This window comes from Eriocheir sinensis, chromosome 32, assembly GCF_024679095.1.
Source record: "Eriocheir sinensis breed Jianghai 21 chromosome 32, ASM2467909v1, whole genome shotgun sequence".
NCBI classification, from domain to species: Eukaryota; Metazoa; Arthropoda; class Malacostraca; order Decapoda; family Varunidae; genus Eriocheir; species Eriocheir sinensis.
In genome coordinates, this window is record NC_066540.1 from 14,653,359 (window position 1) to 14,677,020 (window position 23,662).

The 23,662-nt window shown below is 36.7% G+C and overlaps 2 protein-coding genes and 1 long non-coding RNA gene across 22 annotated transcripts in view; 2 read left to right on the plus strand and 1 right to left on the minus strand.

The window, feature by feature from the left end:
- LOC127006216 (crustacean hyperglycemic hormones-like) overlaps positions 1-16,307 on the plus strand; it is a 54,911-nt gene extending 38,604 nt beyond the window's left edge. Inside the window, exon 4 of one of the 2 annotated variants that reach the window (XR_007759274.1) lies at positions 16,140-16,307. The gene's annotated coding sequence lies outside the window, so the exon portion shown is untranslated. Of the gene's footprint in view, positions 1-4,015; positions 4,300-16,139 lie in introns of those variants that run through there. The other variant, XR_007759272.1, reaches the window with a different exon arrangement.
- LOC127006218 (uncharacterized) overlaps positions 1-19,847 on the minus strand; it is a 51,927-nt gene extending 32,080 nt beyond the window's left edge. Inside the window, exon 1 of the long non-coding RNA XR_007759275.1 lies at positions 19,658-19,847. This is a non-coding gene — a long non-coding RNA (uncharacterized LOC127006218). The remainder of the gene's footprint in view (positions 1-19,657) is intronic.
- The window catches only part of LOC127006214 (crustacean hyperglycemic hormones-like), a 43,496-nt gene that overhangs the window by 12,364 nt on the left and 7,470 nt on the right, over positions 1-23,662 (plus strand). Inside the window, exons 1-3 of one of the 19 annotated variants that reach the window (XM_050875816.1) lie at positions 447-537; positions 14,847-15,169; positions 17,323-18,560. The exons of 3 other annotated variants lie outside the window; for them this stretch is intronic. In XM_050875816.1, the coding sequence (XP_050731773.1) occupies positions 520-537; positions 14,847-15,169; positions 17,323-17,434 (453 nt within the window). In that variant the 5' untranslated portion in view covers positions 447-519 and the 3' untranslated portion in view covers positions 17,435-18,560. Of the gene's footprint in view, positions 1-446; positions 538-2,728; positions 3,052-3,836; positions 3,947-5,109; positions 5,308-5,638; positions 7,767-12,606; positions 12,740-14,846; positions 15,170-17,322; positions 18,572-19,207; positions 19,327-23,662 lie in introns of those variants that run through there. 15 more of the 19 variants (XM_050875810.1, XM_050875815.1, XR_007759262.1 and 12 more) reach the window with 15 other exon arrangements.

The following is a 23,662-nucleotide window of genomic DNA, read 5'->3' on the forward strand; positions in this document are numbered from 1 at the left end:
GAGAGAGAGAGAGAGAAAATAAAAAGACAGGAAGAAAGACAGACAGTGAAAATACAGAAAGATGGAAATATAAGAGAGAGAGAGAGAGAGAGAGAGAGAGAGAGAGAGAGAGAGAGAGAGAGAGAGAGAGGAAGAAAGATAAGATAAAAAAATAATAAAGTAAGAAAGTAAAATAAAAAGGAAGCAAGCGAGAGCCATAGAGAACGCACGCACGATGAAAAGAAGGAAAAGAAATATGAAGGAAAAAAACAAAAAGCATAATGAAATGAAAAACAAAAAATAAAGATATATAACAGCCAATTGAGTCTAAATTACCCCCCTTGAAAGACTATGGCACGACTCCCTCACTTCCCTCGAAATTTCATTGAGAACCATCAGCCCATTGAAGGGCTCGTTGACGTCACCAGGAGTATATAAGGGAGGCGGCGAGATCAACTGCAGCAGTCCAGCTCCATCATCCACAGGGAGAAGAGGCCTCCTTAGCTCCTCTTACAGTGACACACCTCCCTCAAGTCCGTAATGGTGGCCTACAGAATGGTGAGTGTGTGCCAAATATTCCCTCCTGTTACCTAGTCTATGTCTCTATTTCTTGATCATTGTTTTTGCCTGCATTTAACTTTCTTTCTCTTTTCTTTTCTTCCATTCTTTCCCAATTCGTATATTTGTCTAACGTCATTCAACTCTTTCTACCTTTGTTTGTTTGTGTATGTATCAGTGTTTTTTCTTGTATTTCACTTTTTCCTCTTTTTCGTTTCTTGCCTTCTTTCCCCATTCGTTGATTTGTCTAACTTCATTTAAAACTTCCTATCTATATACATTTGTTTTTATCGATATTTTTCTTTTTTTACTTTTATGCCTTGCTTTTCTTTCTCTCCTTGTTTCCTGTCTTCCTTCCTCATTCATAAATTTGTCAGCATTTCATTAATTTATCTGATCTTTATTTATTATTTTCTATCATATCTTGGCTTTCCATCATTTCTGTCTATTTTTACTTTTATTCCTTGTTTTTCCTTTCCTTCCTCTTCTGTTTCCTCTCTCACTTTCCCAAACATGAAGCTGCCAAACGTTCATTTAAATTTTCCTATCTTCTTTATTTGTCACTATCTTTCTATCATTATCTCCGTTCTCACCATCTGACAATCATTAAATTTACGCATTCCTTGCTTGTCTCTCTTTTTTTTCCTGTCTCCTATCCCAATTTATAAATATGACTAGCACCTATTTATAACTTTCTACCTTATCATTCTATTTTCACTCTCTCTCTCTCTCTCTCTCTCTCTCTCTCTCTCTCTCTCTCTCTCTCTCTTGTTTTCACTTATATTCTAGTTTTTCTTTCTCCTTTGTTACCTGTCCTTCCATCCAATCTATTTTTCTGTCTATCTTCTTTTGAAAACTACATTTGTTTTTCGCATCTTTCTATCTTTATCTTCACCTTTATCTCATCTTTTATTGATCTTTTATTTCCTGTCTTCTTTCCTAGATCGTAAAACTGTCTAGCCTCCATTATAATCTTTCAGTTGCCTTTGCCTCATCTTCACATCTGCTCAGTTTGTTTCACTCATCCACCGCCCTGTTCCTCCTCCCTTCCTTCCTTCCTTCCTTCCTTTCTTCCATCATTCCTTCCTTCTCTGATCTTGCCCGTCGCCTTCCTCAACCTGAAGTCATGGTGTGTTTACCCATTATTGCGTGTCCTAACATATCTCCAGTATAAGTAATGTTTCTAAATCGCCCTTATTGATCACCTCAACCCGTTTAAAGACTTTGCTTAATCACCTCGCAGTATAAGTCTTTCCAAATAATGTAAGTTTAGCTTCTTTTGTTTTTTCTGTAGGGCAATTTTCTAAGTCATTGGGTCATTTATATCTATATCCTTGCTGTAATATTGGAGCCAACACTGTATTGCCTCGAGAGAATTTATACCCTTGCAATAATAGTGGCACCAACACTGTATTGCCTTGAGAGAATATATATCCTTGTAGTAATATTGGCACCAGCACTGCACAGCATACTCCAGGTGAGGCCCAATCAGCGACACATACAATCAGAGAACAACTTCCGCACTACTCTTGCTAACACTTACTGGCCTGTATCCTCAAACATTTCGGGGCTCACACACCCACGTTTGGTAAGGCTTTGATAGAGATTGTGTTCGAACCTGTTGGTAGATATATGGGCCTAGTGATAGTTTAACAAGACTTCTGCACCATGAACGTGAAAAACACTCATGAGGACCCGACTAATCTCCTTCGTGGACTTGCGAAATATTTGTGAGAGCCGAAAGCGTCAGAGAATGCGGGCCTAAACCTAAGGAACGTATTCTAAATAAAAAATGGAAACTCGCCGCCCAAACTTGATAAGGCTTTCGTAGAGGAAGTTTTAGGATTTCCGTGAGTAGTTCTTGGAGTCTAGTGATAGAGTCTAGCGATAGTGTCTCTCTCTCTCTCTCTCTCTCTCTCTCTCTCTCTCTCTCTCTCTCTCTCTCTCTCTCTCTCTCTCTCTCTCTCTCTCTCTCTCTGTCATTAGCATTTTCATTTTTTCCTATATTCTTTGGTACAATCATTCCTTCTTCTTACCCATTTCCTGTATCTCATGCTTATCATGTATTCATCTATTATTATTATTATTATTATTATTATTATTATTATTATTATTATTATTATTATTATTATTATTATTATTATTATTATTATTATAGTTATCCTTCTACCCTCTCCGTTTTCCTTCTTAGACCTCGACGGTGGCGCTGGTGGTGGTGGTAGCTCTTGGCGCCTCGATCCTCATCCTCCCCCATGCACACGCCCGTTCAGCAGAAGGGTTCGGGCGCATGGAGAGGCTGTTGGGTCAACTGAGAGGCGGTGCGGACTCCTCAGCAGCGGTTGGAGATCTGAGGGTAGCCGTGGAGGGACCAGCCGGCCACCCTCTGGATAAACGCCAGGCCTACGACCGCTCCTGCAAGGGCATCTACGACAGGTCCCTCTTCAGCAAGCTGGAACACGTGTGCGACGACTGCTTCAACCTCTACCGCTCGTCCCATGTCGCTAGTGGCTGCAGGTAGGCTAAAAGGGGGGAAAGGAGTTTTTTTTTTTGTGTGTGTTCTCATTCTATCTCTATTTTCTCTTTTAATCTCTGTCTTCTCTCTATCTATCTATTTATCTATCTATCTCGTTATTTTACCATTTATTTGTTAATATTGTGTTATCATTCAATTTTATATTTGTTCTTACTTTGTTTTATATATTTGTTAGTTTAATAGAATCAGCTAGAGTTATTTTGAACGTTTGTTTTATTATTTGTTTCTATATTGATGAAGTTTGATTCAGGTTTTAAGTTTAACATTTATATAATTTTGTTAGTCTTGATCGTACGTATGGCTGATTTAGTATTTCTTTTACCTTTTATTTGCCGCTCATTACAATTTACGTACCAAAGGTATGTTTTCTCTTAAGATTTTATGCCTAACTAAAGCATTGTTTATGATTTACTCTATTAGTTTAGCCAAAATAGCGTTTTCTCCAAGTTATTAACATTACATTTTCTTTAAGTTACCAAGATTATGTTTTCTCCTAAGTTTTCACGCTTAACTATGACATTTCTTGAATTTCATTAACTTTGCATTATTATTTTCGTTATTGTTTTTGACCAAAGTCATTTTTGGGGGGGGGCTTTTTATGCCTGAGTTTAGTTTAACATTTCTAACCATTCTTTTCCCTACGTTATCATTTACCTTATTATTATTTTACCCTAAGGTGACTTTTTTATGTTTAACTCTACCATTTCCTTCCTGCCTCCTCCTCCTCCTCCTCCCTCCCTTCCGCTCCCGAACCAACGCCATCTAGGAGAGACTGTTTCGACAATGATATGTTTGAGTACTGTGTGAAGGACCTTCTGCTGGAAAACCCCGAGCAGTTGATCCGCATTAGGGACGCTGTCAGAGGATAAGATGCCGGTAAACGGTGGGATAGTGATTCTTAGCTAACCACCGCATGTCCTAATTATTAATCTTGTGACCGGTAAGGTCTTGATCAACCCGCTGTTTGTCTGAGGGATAATGACGCATAGCTAACCACCGCATGTCCTAATTATTAACCTTGTGACCGTGGTTAGATCCTGATTACCCTTCTGTCTTTCTGAGGGATAATGACGCATAGCTAACCACCGTATGTATTGATTATTAATCCTGTGTCTGTATGTGTCTATTGATTAACTCGTTCTGTGTCTGTCTGTTTCTAGGTCTAAGTTATACATATTTGTGTTTGCCCGTGTCTTGTTCTAATGCATCTTGGTCCCACTCTCTCCCCACTTGCCTGTATAATTTCTTTCATATTTTGCATTGCTTTTTCTTTAAGATTCTTTACACTTATACAGCTTTTCTGTTATATACATCAGTTTCTACCATTTATTTTACTCTGATTTCTTCCATTTATTATACACTCATTTCTACCATTAATTTTACTCAAATATATATCATATATTTTACATTAAATTCCTACACATATTTATCTGATTATAAAGTCTACGGTCAGTTTCACCCATTTTTAACTATCTCTTTATACCTTTCTAGACATTATTTGTTTTTCTTTTTATCTGCTCGGCTGTAACATTTTTTTTCTATTTAATATTAACTTCTTTTTATTAACTATTAAATATTACTTTTCTAAGTTTGCATCTTGCATCGTTATCATTATTTTCCTTTCCTTTCTATTTTTATTTGCATGTTTATTCTGATTCTCCTGTTATTTAAAACCTTTTTTGCTTCTTAACTGTAATGTAATCTTTCTGATTAAGTTGCTTTGACATATTTTGTTGATCATAATTTAGCAGTTATTTCTTATTATTCATTTTCCATTCAGTTTTGAAGAAAATTTTTTCTCAACATTTCACGTTTATGGTTTAAACTTTCATTTATTTGGTTATGGTTAATTTTCCCCATCTCAAACTAATGTTTTCTTTGGTTCACGTACACATTGGGTTATCCTTGATTTTCTGTTATTTTTCTTTCATGTAGCCATTAAGTCAAACGCCCATCCTCTTCAAGTTACCCTTTTTCGGCACCCTTTTACCCGTTTTCTTTATGACATTACTAACGTTCTCTTTGGTGGCCGCTTTCAGGGAAAACTGCTACAGCAACCTCGTCTTCCGCCAGTGCATGGACGATCTTCTCTTGATGGACATGTTCGACGAATATGCCAAGGCCATCCGGGTGGTTGGCAGGAAGAAGTAAACACACAGACATAATTATATTGATTGTTTAACCCTCTCAGAGCCATGGCGTCCTCCTAACGAGCGAAGGAAAATATGGAAAATACGCATGGATGTTTTTTTTTTTTCTTGTCGATGTTTTGAAGGCGTAAGCAAACAGTAAGTATTTTGGCCATATTTTAGCCATCTCCGTCACAGCGTCCTCGAAATAGTGGAAGTTAGCACGGAAAATAGAAGCAAAAAAGGAAGGGTATCGGTTAGCATGTCAACGGTTTGAAGGAGTAAACAAACATATGTTATTGTTTTCCTTGTCGACGTTTTGAAGATGTAAACAGTAATATTATCCTTGGGTCACATTTTAAGTAAGCCTCACAGAAAGCCACATCGTCTTCGAAACATGGAAAGATAACAACGAAGTGAGAGTAAAAAATGAGAACAGGTATTTTTCTTTCATATCCATTTTCAACGATCCCAGAACAACAAACCAAGCACTGTTTGATATGACGTAATTAACCCTCTCATTCATTCCCCCACGCAGTCGTCCGTCCTTTTGGAATTATTATATACGTTTTGAGTGATATTTCAAACATTCCAAATCTCTGGATTCCTAATTCTGGTGTTTTAGGATTTTTTCTTGATCACATGCCTTCCTTTAAATATTCCTGCCCTCCACCCCCTTAAGTTGATTCCTTTATTCTAGTCATTTGTATAATTAAGGAAAGGAATTATTTTCATACGCGCGCGAGCCTGAGAGACGTACGTGACCGTGTTTTATTTATTGACCGAACGTGAACGTGTGTGAATGGCGCTTTGTAACTTATAGGTCTTCATGATATTCAGTTTACGTGGCTTTTGAAACTGGAGAACATCTATGGCTTAGCAAACTTGGAAGGAGCTTATTGATATCTCTAAAGAGTTTATATATTTTCTTAGAATCCATATATATTTTTGGATTGTAAACGTATATATTTCTATTAGTATATTTTTCTAGGAGTCTGTACTTCTGAGGAATTTATATATATCTAAGAATCTACATATTTCTAAAGATTCATATAGTTCAGAGGAATTTATGTATTTTTAATAATTGATATATTTCCACGACTTTCATATGTTTCTAAGAATTTGTATATTTCTAAGGAATCTTTATATTTCTAACGGAATTTATATACTTCTAAGAATTCATATATTTCCAAAAAATATATAGTTTTAAGGAATTTATATGTTTCTAAGAACTTATATATTTCTAAAGATTCATAGAGTTCTAAGGTAGCTATATTTCAGAGGACTTTATATATTTCTAAAGATTTATATATTCTAAGGAATTTATATATTTCTAGAGAATCCATCAAACTTTAAACAAACCGACACTGATGAAGTCTGGTATCTATAAAGCTCTTCAAATGGAAAACGTCAATAGCTTCGCCAGTCCCGAACGGGCACATATAGTTTTTCTAAGTTCCCAAGACTTTAGAACATCCAAGAGACCACAAATATTGCCTTGCAGACTTAGAATTACCTAATATATATGATTAGAAGAGTTAATTAGCCTTAGAACCTCCAGAACCTCACTGTTATAGCCTAGCATATTTATAACTAATTTATCAATACTTTTAAGAGTTTAATTTATGAACCTCCCTAGAATCTCTTTAGCATAGCTAAAGCTATGTATTTTGATGAATCGGTAGTGTGTACAAACCCTCAATACCTCATCAGTATACCCTGAAACACTAAAACCAGTTAGTGTAAATTTTGAAATCCCCTCCTAGAGCCTCTTTATCCTAGCCTAGCATTTTAGGGTTATCTATATGGTGTTTATTTTTAAAGTTTGTTGGCTGTTAAAACCTTCAGAACCCCTCTAATGTACCCTGACAAATTAGAACTCGTATTTTGAAAAACTCTGATGTGCTTCTTAAAATCCATGATCTCACTAACCATTGACTTGCGGAGATAAAATTATTACTTATTTTATAAAAGTGATTAGGCTATTCTGACCCTCCTGGACCCACTGTGCAAGCCTAGAATATTGTATTGATCTATTGTGCATTTTCAGAAGACCTTAGTATGCCTTAGACCCGCTAGACTATTGCCTGAGGAGTAGTTTGTTAGGAGTAATGTACTTTTAGGAGAGTTAGACAGACTTCGAGTCCTCCAATATCTCACTAATTATCCTTACAGAGTTGTAAAACTATTTATTATATATTTTAAGGAGTCTGTATTAGGCTATAGACCATCCCCAACCTTACCAGATGAATATTTATTAGTAATTTATATTTTAGAAGAATTAGATAACTTTAGAATCTTCCACAACCTTACCAGAGGAATATTTTATCAATAATGTATATTTTTAGACGAGAGTAATAGACTATAATATAGACCAGAGTTGTAATTTGCTAGTAATTTATATTCTTTAGAAGAGTTTAACAGACTATAGCCATCCACATCCCTACCAGAGGAGTATTTTATCAGTATTGTCTATTTCAAGAAGAGTTTGCTAGTTTTTAGAAACTCGAGACTCTCAGTGAATAGGCGTTGTGTCCCTCGTGTATCGCCAGACACGGGGGGCGGAGGTGTACGTAGGATTTTGTGATGACGCTGTGCCAAAGACTTGTACCGTGACTGTGAAGGAGGAGGAGCCGGAGGAGCTGAGAGGAGAGGATGCAAATAAATACAGACTTTAAGAATCAAATGAATGACTTAATAACCTTTGATGGAGGAGAGCGTATGTTTACATTTTAACTTAAGCTCACAATCACAAATATGAAAGAAAATAATATATTTGAAAACACCCTTATCTTATATAGGGTACTAATTGATTCAAGATTAAGGGCCACTTTCTCAGTCACTTTTGTTTTTCATCGTTACCAATGAGCGGCGATCTTTCAACAAGAAATCCCCTTTCACAGTCGTCTTTCGCGGCGCTGTTTGTCTGCATCAGTACCGGAGATTGGAACCTCTGGTAACGGAGCTCTGGTAGCCTCGGGGGCTCCCCAGTGGAGCTTACCAATGGCATTAATTACTAAATAAAACAAATTCTTGCTCAAGTGGTTATATTATTTCTTTAAATGGATGTAAGAAAATATTACACAATACCGCAACACGTTGCAGGGCTTCAATGGTAATATGAGAAAAAAATTAGAAGACTTCGAATGACATGAACTCACTTCACCTGCTTACCACTAAACGTCCTGCTGAGAATTTCAGTTTGATTGATGGATGGTTTATTGTTGCAAAATACACAATATAGGAGAAGGGAGGACTTTAATACTTGTCACCATAATTCACCTGTTATGCCTTCTTGGTCAAACTTTCGTACTATTCTAGATAGCCTCATATGTATGCATAGGGCACACATATAACGAAATCAGCCCTGTTGTGTAAAATAGAGAGAGAGAGAGAGAGAGAGAGAGAGAGAGAGAGAGAGAGAGAGAGAGAGATGAAGAGTCTGTCTTGCTGGCATCTGCTAAATAGATCTATAAAACTTGTCACCATTATTAAATAAATTTTCACCTATTATCCCTAGGAAATATTAGGCTATCAGTAGTTTTGAGCGGTGTATTACAGCGAGACACTCCACATTTTTTCGTCATATCTATTCTTTACAGTTATTCTTTATATCTATTCTTCACGTTTACTCTTTTTACGTTTATTTTTCACATTTATCCTTCATAATCTCCCGCTCAGCTGATGTAATGTTGACATTTCCCGCCGCTCCGGCATACCAACACTGCCGCATCACGCGCCTTCGTCTTGTCATGACCGTTACCGCGCTGCTGGTAGTCGCCGATACCACGAAAACAGCAACTGTGAAAGCGGATCGAGGCGATGGTAATGGCTGCTACCAGCAGGATGGTAGGGCCTTTGGTTAGGGTGCGTACCAAACGACTGTGAACGCGGCCCTAAATATATACTGTTAGTTATATGAGAAATGGAATGAAAAAGGAAGGGAGAGCTTGTAATAATGGCGTAAGGGAATAGCCTGGGTATGGAGAGCTTGTAATATTAGTGTAAAGAAATGGCGGAGGAAGAGCGAGCTTGAAATATGGGTTTAAGGAAATGGCCGAGGAAGAGCACATACACCAACACTTCAATGTCATTTACACTACACAACATTCACATATGTACACGCATATTCACACACCAACGTATCTTTTGTGTTTTGTTTATGTAATTTTTATAATAAAATATCCTTGAAAGGTATTGGTTTTTCCTTACTCGTGGACCAACTAGGAATTGAGCACTCCCTTACTACCAACAAGAGTTTGTAACATGGCCGTAAGGGAATGGTCTAGAAAGACAGAGCTTGTATAGTCTGTTTCATTTCATCTGTCCACTAATAAAGCGGGAATTGTGATGGATGTGGCAGCTGCGCATTTCTAGTTCGTGAATACGTGAAAATCTACTTTTGTGATAGACATTCAGGCTTATTTATCAATATTATTAGAATGTTTATGTATAAGAAATAAAAAGACCTCAATGGTTTGCATCGATAATCTAACATACTCGTACAAGCACAGGAAAATACAAGCTTGTATCAAATAACTTAGTCACATCATGCTCGAACGATGTATAGGTTTTCATATTCATTGATTGGTAGCTCATTTCACGTATATTAAAATACATTTGGCTCTGCAAGTGCAAATAAAGGGTATCTTAATAATTTACTGCATGTAAATAACAATTAATAATGGAAATAACATGAAATAGTATATATATATATATATATATATATATATATATATATATATATATATATATATATATATATATATATATATATATATATATATATATTGAATGCGATGCTAGGCTTTTTCGAATATTAGGCTACCCATATTATTTACATGCAACACATTAAGATCCCTTATGTATAGACACTTGCAGAGTCGTATGTCACTTTATGCACCTGCATGAGATAAAATGTGGATATCTGAAAGGCCATAGGTCGTTCGAGCATGATCAGACTATACTGTTTAATATATAAGTTGTTCCTTCGTGTGCCTTTATGGTAGATTATCAATGCAAATCTTCTGTTTGCGGTTTATATGAGATGACTTGAGTATTTTTTTTATACTCAAACATTCAAATATATCAATGAAAATATAAAATTCATTCAAATATATCACTGAAAATATAAAATTGATTTTCACGCAATCACGAACTAACAATGCGCAGGTGCCACATCTACGATCGCGAGTGGACAGACGGAATGAAACGGACTATAACATGGCCACAAGGGAATGGTCGAGGAAGGGAGAACTTGTAACATGGTCGTAAGGGAATATGCTAGGCAGGGCAAACATAACTTGTTAGTGCTGAACTAAACTGGTGTCTCATTTATATTTTAGAAGCAGTTTATGTTGCTAGAAATAGTGGTAGTAGTGGTAGTGTTAACGGTAGTGATGGTCGTAGTAGTAGTAAAGGTAGCAGTAGTTTTAACACCGCATATATAAATTCCTCTCATTATAATTTAAGTTAACCAAAAAATGCAGAAGGGAAGTTTACACATGAAGAAATATACGGGGAAAATGTGTAGGTACATGTTTAATTTAGTTCACCCAATAATTATATATTTCTTTATCTATTTATCTGTATTTCAATATATTTATTAATAAATTAATTAATTAATTTATTTATTTGATTATCCCCCAAAAAGAATACACACCTGAAGACTAAACACGAAGAAGAGGTTCATTTATAACTTCACAGTCGAATGCTCTTTGTTGTCAGCCCACAGACTTACATAATAGACTGCTCGTCCCCAATCTCCCTGTATTGTGCTGAGTGAAGCCGTGGGTGTGCCCAGTTCATCCAAAACTGACGACTTCACACACCTTACTCCTACCCTGTTTCCTGACGCCAACATTCATTTTTAAAAAACCTTAGACCACCATCATCTTCCTGAGAAAATTCTGCATCACATTAGCATAAAATTGTAACAAATATGTAAAAATACACATACGAAAATAAATTGGATGGAAATAAGTGCAGAAAATGTGTATTCTACTTCATTTAACTCTGATTTTCGTATTTGTATTTTTTAACTATTGCTCAATTTATGCTAGTGTGATGCAGAATATGATGGTGAGAAGATGATGCAGTCTAGTAATTTGTGTGTCAGACCACAGACTTACATACTAGACTGCGCGTCCCCTGTCTCCCTGTATTGTGCTGAGTGAAGCGCCGCAGCGGCCGTGGGTGTGCCCAGTTCATCCAAAACCGACGACTTCACACACCTCACTCCCTCCCTGTTTCCTGACCCCAACATTCATTTTTAAGAAAAATTGAGACCACCATCATCTTTTTTAGATAATTCTGCATCACACTAGCATACATTTGTAACAATAATGTAAAAAATACATACGAAAATCGGAGTTAAATGAAGTAGGGAATACACATTTTCTTGCACTTATTTCCCTCCAACTCCTTAGTACTCAGCTGGTTTTCGTCGCATCACTTTTATAAACCCAGATCCTAAATTTCCATGCTTTTCTGATTTTGATTGTGTAGGGTACGTCACGAGGTAAAAATATACATAGGGTCAAAATCGCCTCCGAAAAAAAGGCGCACCGTGACGGCGTTCATTCGCCTCGGCAATTATTTACTCAGACTCGCCGCTCTCGCACAAGACAAGAGTATCGTTTACCATGGGATGCGCGGATACGAGGCGAGTACGCTGATATATATTTCATGCTGACGACAAAGCTACCCAAGAATGAGCCGGTTTACGTTTAATGCTACAGTTAATAGCTTAAGGTTACTGTAGCGGATCATAAGTCTTTACAAGTCCCTAGGCATCCTGTTTGCATAGTTTGCCTTCCAAGAGTAGTTTGTGATGACTGCGCACCGATACCTAAAGAGAAATATATATTTGTAGGTAGTGGATGGATAGGTAGATAGATAGATAGATGGCTTGATAGATAAAGAAGAGAGAAAAATAGCCGGACAGAGAGAGAGAGAGAGAGAGAGAGAGAGAGAGAGAGAGAGAGAGAGAGAGAGAGAGAGAGAGAGAGAAAATAAATAAAAAGACAGGAAGAAAGACAGACAGTGAAAATACAGAAAGATAGAAATATAAGAGAGAGAGAGAGAGAGAGAGAGAGAGAGAGAGAGAGAGAGAGAGAGAGAGAGAGAGAGAGAGAGAGAGAAAAAGAAGAAAAATAATAAAGTAAGAAAGTAAAATAAAAAGGATGCAAGCGAGAGCCATAGAGAACGCACGCACGATGAAAAGAAGAAAAAAAAATATGAAGGAAAAAAACAAAAAGCCTAATGAAATGAAAAACAAAAAATAAAGAAATATAACAGCCAATTGAGTCTAAATTACCCCCCTTGAAAGACTATGGCACGACTCCCTCACTTCCGTCGAAATTTCATTGAGAACCATCAGCCCATTGAAGGGCTCGTTGACGTCACCAGGAGTATATAAGGGAGGCGGCGAGATCAACTGCAGCAGTCCAGCTCCATCATCCACAGGGAGAAGAGGCCTCCTTAGCTCCTCTTACAGTGACACACCTCCCCCAAGTCCGCAATGGTGGCCTACAGAATGGTGAGTGTGTGCCAAATATTCCCTCCAGTTACCTAGTCTATGTCTCTATTTCTTGATCATTGTTTTTGCCTGCATTTAACTTTCTTTCTCTTTTCTTTTCTTCCATTCTTTCCCAATTCGTATATTTGTCTAACGTCATTCAACTCTTTCTACCTTTGTTTGTTTGTGTATGTATCAGTGTTTTTTCTTGTATTTCACTTTTTCCTCTTTTTCGTTTCTTGCCTTCTTTCCCCATTCGTTGATTTGTCTAACTTCATTTAAAACTTCCTATCTATATACATTTGTTTTTATCGATATTTTTCTTTTTTTACTTTTATGCCTTGCTTTTCTTTCTCTCCTTGTTTCCTGTCTTCCTTCCTCATTCATAAATTTGTCAGGATTTCATTAATTTATCTGATCTTTATTTATTATCTCCTATCATATCTTGTCTTTCCATCATTTCTGTCTATTTTTACTTTTATTCCTTGTTTTTCCTTTCCTTCCTCTTCTGTTTCCTCTCTCACTTTCCGAACCATGAAGCTGCCAAACGTTCATTTAAATTTTCCTATCTTCTTTATTTGTCACTATCTTTCTATCATTATTTCCGTTCTCACCATCTGACAATCATTAAATTTACGCATTCCTTGCTTTTTTCTCCTTTTTTTTCCTGTCTTCTTTCCCCATTGATAAATATGACTAGCACCTATTTATAACTTTCTACCTTGTCATTTTATGTTCACTATCTCTCTCTCTCTCATGTTTTCACTTATATTCTAGTTTTTCTTTCTCTTATGTTACCTGTCCTTCCCTCCAATTTATTTCTGTCTATCTTCTTTTGAAAACTACATTTGTTTTTCGCATCTTTCTATCTTTATCTTCACCTTTATCTCATCTTTTATTGATCTTTTATTTCCTGTCTTCTTTCCTAGATCGTAAAACTGTCTAGCCTCCATTATAATCTTTCAGTTGCCTTTGCCTCATCTTCACATCTGCTCAGTTTGTTTCACTCATCCACCGCCCTGTTCCTCCTCCCTTCCTTCCTTCCTTCCTTCCTTACTTCCATCATTCCTTCCTTCGCTGATCTTGCCCGTCGCCTTCCTCAACCTGAAGTCATGGTGTGTTTACCCATTATTGCGTGTCCTAACATATCTCCAGTATAAGTAATGTTTCTAAATCGCCCTTATTGATCACCTCAACCCGTTTAAAGACTTTGCTTAATCACCTCGCAGTATAAGTCTTTCCAAATAATGTAAGTTTAGCTTCTTTTGTTTTTTCTGTAGGGCAATTTTCTAAGTCATTGGGTCATTTATATCTATATCCTTGCTGTAATATTGGAGCCAACACTGTATTGCCTCGAGAGAATTTATACCCTTGCAATAATAGTGGCACCAACACTGTATTGCCTTGAGAGAATATATATCCTTGTAGTAATATTGGCACCAGCACTGCACAGCATACTCCAGGTGAGGCCCAATCAGCGACACATACAATCAGAGAACAACTTCCGCACTACTCTTGCTAACATTTACTGGCCTGTATCCTCAAACATTTCGGGGCTCACACACCCACGTTTGGTAAGGCTTTGATAGAGATTGTGTTCGAACCTGTTGGTAGATATATGGGCCTAGTGATAGTTTAACAAGACTTCTGCACCATGAACGTGAAAAACACTCATGAGGACCCGACTAATCTCCTTCGTGGACTTGCGAAATATTTGTGAGAGCCGAACGCGTCAGAGAATGCGGACCTAAGGAACGTATTCTAAATAAAAAATGGAAACTCGCCGCCCAAACTTGATAAGGCTTTCGTAGAGGAAGTTTTAGGATTTCCGTGAGTAGTTCTTGGAGTCTAGTGATAGAGTCTAGCGATAGTGTCTCTCTCTCTCTCTCTCTCTCTCTCTCTCTCTCTCTCTGTCATTAGCATTTTCATTTTTTCCTATATTCTTTGGTACAATCATTCCTTCTTCTTACCCATTTCCTGTATCTCATGCTTATCATGTATTCATCTATTATTATTATTATTATTATTATTATTATTATTATTATTATTATTATTATTATTATTATTATTATTATTATTATTATTATTATTATAGTTATCCTTCTACCCTCTCCGTTTTCCTTCTTAGACCTCGACGGTGGCGCTGGTGGTGGTGGTAGCTCTTGGCGCCTCGATTCTCATCCTCCCCCATGCACACGCCCGTTCAGCAGAAGGGTTCGGGCGCATGGAGAGGCTGTTGGGTCAACTGAGAGGCGGTGCGGACTCCTCAGCAGCGTTGGGAGAGCTGAGGGTAGCCGTGGAGGGACCAGCCGGCCACCCTCTGGATAAACGCCAGGCCTACGACCGCTCCTGCAAGGGCATCTACGACAGGTCCCTCTTCAGCAAGCTGGAACACGTGTGCGACGACTGCTTCAACCTCTACCGCTCGTCCCATGTCGCTAGTGGCTGCAGGTAGGCTAAAAGGGGGGAAAGGAGTTTTTTTTTTTTGTGTGTGTGTTCTCATTCTATCTCTATTTTCTCTTTTAATCTCTGTCTTCTCTCTATCTATCTATTTATCTATCTATCTCGTTATTTTACCATTTATTTGTTAATATTGTGTTATCATTCAATTTTATATTTGTTCTTACTTTGTTTTATATATTTGTTAGTTTAATAGAATCAGCTAGAGTTATTTTGAACGTTTGTTTTATTATTTGTTTCTATATTGATGAAGTTTGATTCAGGTTTTAAGTTTAACATTTATATAATTTTGTTAGTCTTGATCGTACGTATGGCTGACTTTAGTATTTCTTTTACCTTTTATTTGCCGCTCATTACAATTTACGTACCAAAGGTATGTTTTCTCTTAAGATTTTATGCCTAACTAAAGCATTGTTTATGATTTACTCTATTAGTTTAGCCAAAATAGCGTTTTCTCCAAGTTATTAACATTACATTTTCTTTAAGTTACCAAGATTATGTTTTCTCCTAAGTTTTCACGCTTAACTATGACATTTCTTGAATTTCATTAACTTTGCATTATTATTTTCGTTATTGTTTTTGACCAAAGTCATTTTTGGGGGGGGCTTTTTATGCCTGAGTTTAGTTTAACATTTCTAACCATTCTTTTCCCTACGTTATCATTTACCTTATTATTATTTTACCCTAAGGTGACTTTTTTATGTTTAATTCTACCATTTCCTTCCTGCCTCCTCCTACTCCTCCTCCTCCTTCCCTTCCGCTCCCGAACCAACGCCGTCAAGGAGAGATTGTTTCGACAATGATATGTTTGAGTACTGTGTGAAGGACCTTCTGCTGGAAAACCCCGAGCAGTTGATCCGCATTAGGGACGCTGTCAGAGGATAAGATGCCGGTAAACGGTGGGATAGTGATTCTTAGCTAACCACCGCATGTCCTAATTATTAATCTTGTGACCGGTAAGGTCTTGATCAACCCGCTGTTTGTCTGAGGGATAATGACGCATAGCTAACCACCGCATGTCCTAATTATTAACCTTGTGACCGTGGTTAGATCCTGATTACCCTTCTGTCTTTCTGAGGGATAATGACGCATAGCTAACCACCGCATGTCCTAATTATTAACCTTGTGACCGTGGTTAGATCCTGATTACCCTTCTGTCTTTCTGAGGGATAATGACGCATAGCTAACCACCGTATGTATTGATTATTAATCCTGTGTCTGTATGTGTCTATTGATTAACTCGTTCTGTGTCTGTCTGTTTCTAGGTCTAAGTTATACATATTTGTGTTTGCCCGTGTCTTGTTCTAATGCATCTTGGTCCCACTCTCTCCCCACTTGCCTGTATAATTTCTTTCATATTTTGCATTGCTTTTTCTTTAAGATTCTTTACACTTATACAGCTTTTCTGTTATATACATCAGTTTCTACCATTTATTTTACTCTGATTTCTTCCATTTATTTTACACTAATTTCTACCATTAATTTTACACAAATATATATCATATATTTTACATTAAATTCCTACACATATTTATCTGATTATAAAGTCTACGGTCAGTTTCACCCATTTTTAACTATCTCTTTATACCTTTCTAGACATTATTTGTTTTTCTTTTTATCTGCTCGCCTGTAACATTGTTTTTCTATTTAATATTAACTTCTTTTTATTAACTATTAAATATTACTTTTCTAAGTTTGCATCTTGCATCGTTATCATTATTTTCCTTTCCTTTCTATTTTTATTTGCATGTTTATTCTGATTCTCCTGTTATTTAAAACCTTTTTTGCTTCTTAACTGTAATGTAATCTTTCTGATTAAGTTGCTTTGACATATTTTGTTGATCATAATTTAGCAGTTATTTCTTATTATTCATTTTCCATTCAGTTTTGAAGAAAATTTTTTCTCAACATTTCACGTTTATGGTTTAAACTTTCATTTATTTGGTTATGGTTAATTTTCCCCATCTCAAACTAATGTTTTCTTTGGTTCACGTACACATTGGGTTATCCTTGATTTTCTGTTATTTTTCTTTCATGTAGCCATTAAGTCAAACGCCCATCCTCTTCAAGTTACCCTTTTTCGGCACCCTTTTACCCGTTTTCTTTATGACATTACTAACGTTCTCTTTGGTGGCCGCTTTCAGGGAAAACTGCTACAGCAACCTCGTCTTCCGCCAGTGCATGGACGATCTTCTCTTGATGGACATGTTCGACGAATATGCCAAGGCCATCCGGGTGGTTGGCAGGAAGAAGTAAACACACAGACATAATTATATTGATTGTTTAACCCTCTCAGAGCCATGGCGTCCTCCTAACGAGCGAAGGAAAATATGGAAAATACGCATGGATGTTTTTTTTTTTCTTGTCGATGTTTTGAAGGCGTAAGCAAACAGTAAGTACTTTGGCCATATTTTAGCCATCTCCGTCACAGCGTCCTCGAAATAGTGGAAGTTAGCACGGAAAATAGAAGCAAAAAAGGAAGGGTATCGGTTAGCATGTCAACGGTTTGAAGGAGTAAACAAACATATGTTATTGTTTTCCTTGTCGACGTTTTGAAGATGTAAACAGTAATATTATCCTTGGGTCACATTTTAAGTAAGCCTCACAGAAAGCCACATCGTCTTCGAAACATGGAAAGATAACAACGAAGTGAGAGTAAAAAATGAGAACAGGTATTTTTCTTTCATATCCATTTTCAACGATCCCAGAACAACAAACCAAGCACTGTTTGATATGACGTAATTAACCCTCTCATTCATTCCCCCACGCAGTCGTCCGTCCTTTTGGAATTATTGTATACGTTTTGAGTGATATTTCAAACATTCCAAATCTCTGGATTCCTAATTCTGGTGTTTTAGGATATTTTCTTTATCACATGCCTCCCTTTAAATATTCCTGCCCTCCACCCCCTTAAGTTGGTTTCTTTACTCTAGTCATTTGTATCATTAAGGAAAGGAATTATTTTCATACGCACGCGAGCCTGAGAGACGTACGTGACCGTGTTTTATTTATTGACCGAACGTGAACGTGTGTGAATGGCGCTTTGTAACTTATAGGTCTTCATGATATTCAGTTTACGTGGCTTTTGAAACTGGAGAACATCTATGGCTTAGCGAACTTGGAAGGAGCTTATTGATATCTCTAAAGAGTTTATATATTTTCTTAGAATCCATATATATTTTTCGATTGTAAACGTATATATTTCTATTAGTATATTTTTCTAGGAGTCTGTACTTCTGAGGAATTTATATATATCTAAGAATCTACATATTTCTAAGGATTCATATAGTTCTAAGGAATTTGTTTTTTTTTAATAATTGATATATTTCCACGACTTTCATATGTTTCTAAGAATTTGTATATTTCTAAGGAATCTTTATATTTCTAACGGAATTTATATACTTCTAAGAATTCATATATTTCCAAAAAATATATAGTTTTAAGGAATTTATATGTTTCTAAGAACAGTGTGCAAGCCTAAAATATTGTATTGATCTATTGTGCATTTTCAGAAGACCTTACTATGCCTTAGACCCGCTGGACTATTGCCTGAGGAGTAGTTTGTTAGGAGTAATGTACTTTTAGGAGAGTTAAACAGACTTCGAGTCCTCCAATATCTCACTAAGTATCCTTACAGAGTTGTAAGACTATTTATTATGTATTTTAAGGAGTCTGTATTAGGCTATAGACCATCCCCAACCTTACCAGATGAATATTTATTAGTAATTTATATTTTAGAAGAATTAGATAACTTTAGAATCTTCCACAACCTTACCAGAGGAATATTTTATCAATAATGTATATTTTTAGACGAGAGTAATAGACTATAATATAGACCAGAGTTGTAATTTGCTAGTAATTTATATTCTTTAGAAGAGTTTAACAGACTATAGCCATCCACATCCTTACCAGAGGAGTATTTTATCAGTATTGTCTATTTTTAGAAGAGTTTGCTAGTTTTTAGAAACTCGAGACTCTCAGTGAATAGGCGTTGTGTCCCTCGTGTATCGCCAGACACGGGGGGCGGAGGTGTACGTAGGATTTTGTGATGACGCTGTGCCAAAGACTTGTACCGTGACTGTGAAGGAGGAGGAGCCGGAGGAGCTGAGGGGAGAGGATGCAAATATATACAGACTTTAAGAATCAAATGAATGACTTAATAACCTTTGATGGAGGAGAGCGTATGTTTACATTTTAACTTAAGCTCACAATCACAAATATGAAAGAAAATAATATATTTAAAAACACCCTTATCTTATATAAGCTACTAATTGATTCAAGATTAAGGGCCACTTTCTCAGTCACTTTTGTTTTTCATCGTTACCAATGAGCGGCGATCTTTCAACAAGAAATCCCCTTTCACAGTCGTCTTTCGCGGCGCTGTTTGTCTGCATCAGTACCGGAGATTGGAACCTCTGGTAACGGAGCTCTGGTAGCCTCGGGGGCTCCCCAGTGGAGCTTACCAATGGCATTAATTACTAAATATAACAAATTCTTGCTCAAGTGGTTATATTATTTCTTTAAATGGATGTAAGAAAATATTACACAATACCGCAACACGTTGCAGGGCTTCAGTGGTAATATGAGAAAAAAATTAAAAGACTTCGAATGACATGAACTCACTTCACCTGCTGACCAGTAAACGTTTTGCTGAGAATTTCAGTTTGATTGATGGATGGTTTATTGTTGCAAAATACACAATAAAGGAGAAGGGAGGACTTTAATACTTGTCACCATAATTCACCTGTTATGCCTTCTTGGTCAAACTTTCGTACTATTCTAGATAGCCTCATATGTATGCATAGGGCGTACATATAACGAAATCAGCCGTGTTGTGGAAAATAGATAGATAGATAGATAGATAGAGAGAGAGAGAGAGAGAGAGAGAGAGAGAGAGAGAGATGAAGAGTCTGTCTTGCTGGCATCTGCTAAATAGATCTATAAAACTTGTCACCATTATTAAATAAATTTTCACCTATTATCCTTAGGAAAGATTATATAATTAGGCTATTAGTAGTTTTGAGCGGTGTATTACAGCGAGACACTCCACATTTTTTCGTCATATCTATTCTTTACAGTTATTCTTTATATCTATTCTTCACGTTTACTCTTTTTACGTTTATTTTTCACATTTATCCTTCATAATCTCCCGCTCAGCTGATGTAATGTTGACATTTCCCGCCGCTCCGGCATACCAACACTGCCGCATCACGCGCCTTCGTCTTGTCATGACCGTTACCTCGCTGCTGGTAGTCGCCGATACCACGAAAACAGCAACTGTGAAAGCGGATCGAGGCGATGGTAATTGCTGCTACCAGCAGGATGGTAGGGCCTTTGGTTAGGGTGCGTACCAAACGACTGTGAACGCGGCCCTAAATATATACTGTTAGTTATATGAGAAATGGAATGAAAAAGGAAGGGAGAGCTTGTAATAATGACGTAAGGGAATAGCCTGGGTATGGAGAGCTTGTAATATTAGTGTAAAGAAATGGCGGAGGAAGAGCGAGCTTGAAATATGGGTTTAAGGAAATGGCCGAGGAAGAGCACATACACCAACACTTCAATGTCATTTACACTACACAACATTCACATATGTACACGCATATTCACACACCAACGTATCTTTTGTGTTTTGTTTATGTAATTTTTATAATAAAATATCCTTGAAAGGTATTGGTTTTTCCTTACTCGTGGACCAACTAGGAATTGAGCAGTCCCTTACTACCAACAAGAGTTTGTAACATGGCCGTAAGGGAATGGTCTAGAAAGACAGAGCTTGTATAGTCTGTTTCATTTCATCTGTCCACTAATAAAGCGGGAATTGTGATGGATGTGGCACCTGCGCATTTCTAGTTCGTGAATACGTGAAAATCTACTTTTGTGATAGACATTCAGGCTTATTTATCAATATTATTAGAATGTTTATGTATAAGAAATAAAAAAAACTCAATGGTTTGCATCGATAATCTAACATACTCGTACAAGCACAGGAAAATACAAGCTTGTATCAAATAACTTAGTCACATCATGCTCGAACGATGTATAGGTTTTCATATTCATTGATTGGTAGCTCATTTCACGTATATTAAAATACATTTGGCTCTGCAAGTGCAAATAAAGGGTATCTTAATAATTTACTGCATGTAAATAACAATTAATAATGGAAATAACATGAAATAGTATATATATATATATATATATATATATATATATATATATATCTATATATATATATATATATATATATATATATATATATATATATATATATATATATATATATATATATATATATATATATATATATATATAATAACTGTTGAATGCGATGCTAGGCTTTTTCGAATATTAGGCTACCCATATTATTTACATGCAACACATTAAGATCCCTTATGTATAGACACTTGCAGAGTCGTATGTCACTTTATGCACCTGCATGAGATAAAATGTGGATATCTGAAAGGCCATAGGTCGTTCGAGTATAATCAGACTATACTGTTTAATATATAAGTTGTTCCTTCGTGTGCTTGTATGGTAGATTATCGATGCAAATCTTCTGTTTGGGGTTCATATGAGATGACTTGAGTATTTTTTTATACTCAAACATTCAAATATATCAATGAAAATATAAAATTCATTCAAATATATCACTGAAAATATAAAATTGATTTTCACGCAATCACGAACTAACAATGCATAGGTGCCACATCTACGATCGCGAGTGGACAGACGGAATGAAACGGACTATAACATGGCCACAAGGGAATGGTCGAGGAAGGGAGAACTTGTAACATGGTCGTAAGGGAATATGCTAGGCAGGGCAAACATAACTTGTTAGTGCTGAACTAAACTGGTATCTCATTTATATTTTAGAAGCAGTTTATGTTGCTAGAAATAGTGGTAGTAGTGGTAGTGTTAACGGTAGTACTGGTCGTAGTAGTAGTAAAGGTAGCAGTAGTTTTAACACCGCATATATAAATTCCTCTCATTATGATTTAAGTTAACCAAAAAATGCAGAAGGGAAGTTTACACATGAAGAAATATACGGGGAAAATGTGTACATGTTTAATTTAGTTCACCCAATAATTATATATTTCTTTATCTATTTATCTGTATTTCAATATATTTATTAAATAATTAATTAATTTATTTATTTATTTGATTATCCCCCAAAAAGAATACACACCTGAAGACTAAACACGAAGAAGAGGTTCATTTATAACTTCACAGTCGAATGCTCTTTGTTGTCAGCCCACAGACTTACATAATAGACTGCTCGTCCCCAATCTCCCTGTATTGTGCTGAGTGAAGCCGTGGGTGTGCCCAGTTCATCCAAAACTGACGACTTCACACACCTTACTCCCACCCTGTTTCCTGACCCCAACATTCATTTTTAAGAAACCTTAGACCACCATCATCTTCCTGAGAAAATTCTGCATCACATTAGCATAAAATTGTAACAATAATGTAAAAATACGCATACGAAAATAAATGCGACGAAAACCAGCTGAGTACTAAGGAGTTGGATGGAAATAAGTTGTATTTTTTTCGAATTTTGTGATGCAGAATTGTCTTAGGAAGATGATGGTGGTTCAGTCTAGTAAGTTTGTGTGTCAGACCACAGACTTACATACTAGACTGCGCGTCCCATGTCTCCCTGTATTGTGCTGAGTGAAGCGCCGCAGCGGCCGTGGGTGTGCCCTGTTCATCCAAAACCGACGACCTCACACACCACACTCCCTCCTTGTTTCCTGACCCCAACATTCATTTTTAAGAAAAATTGAGACCACCATCATCTTTTTTAGATAATTCTGCATCACACTAGCATACATTCGTAACAATAATGTAAAAAATACATACGAAAATCGGAGTTAAATGAAGTAGGGAATACACATTTTCTTGCACTTATTTCCCTCCAACTCCTTAGTACTCAGCTGGTTTTCGTCGCATCACTTTTATAAATCCAGATCCTAAATTTCCATGCTTTTCTGATTTTGATTGTGTAGGGTACGTCACGAGGTAAAAATATACATAGGGTCAAAATCGCCTCCGAAAAAAAGGCGCACCGTGACGGCGTTCATTCGCCTCGGCAATTATTTACTCAGACTCGCCGCTCTCGCACAAGACAAGAGTATCGTTTACCATGGGATGCGCGGATACGAGGCGAGTACGCTGATATATATTTCATGCTGACGACAAAGCTACCCAAGAATGACCCGGTTTACGTTTAATGCTACAGTTAATAGCTTAAGGTTACTGTAGCGGATCATAAGTCTTTACAAGTCCCTAGGCATCCTGTTTGCATAGTTTGCCTTCCAAGAGTAGTTTGTGATGACTGCGCACCGATACCTAAAGAGAAATATATATTTGTAGGTAGTGGATGGATAGGTAGATAGATAGATAGATGGCTTGATAGATAAAGAAGAGAGAAAAATAGCCGGACAGAGAGAGAGAGAGAGAGAGAGAGAGAGAGAGAGAGAGAGA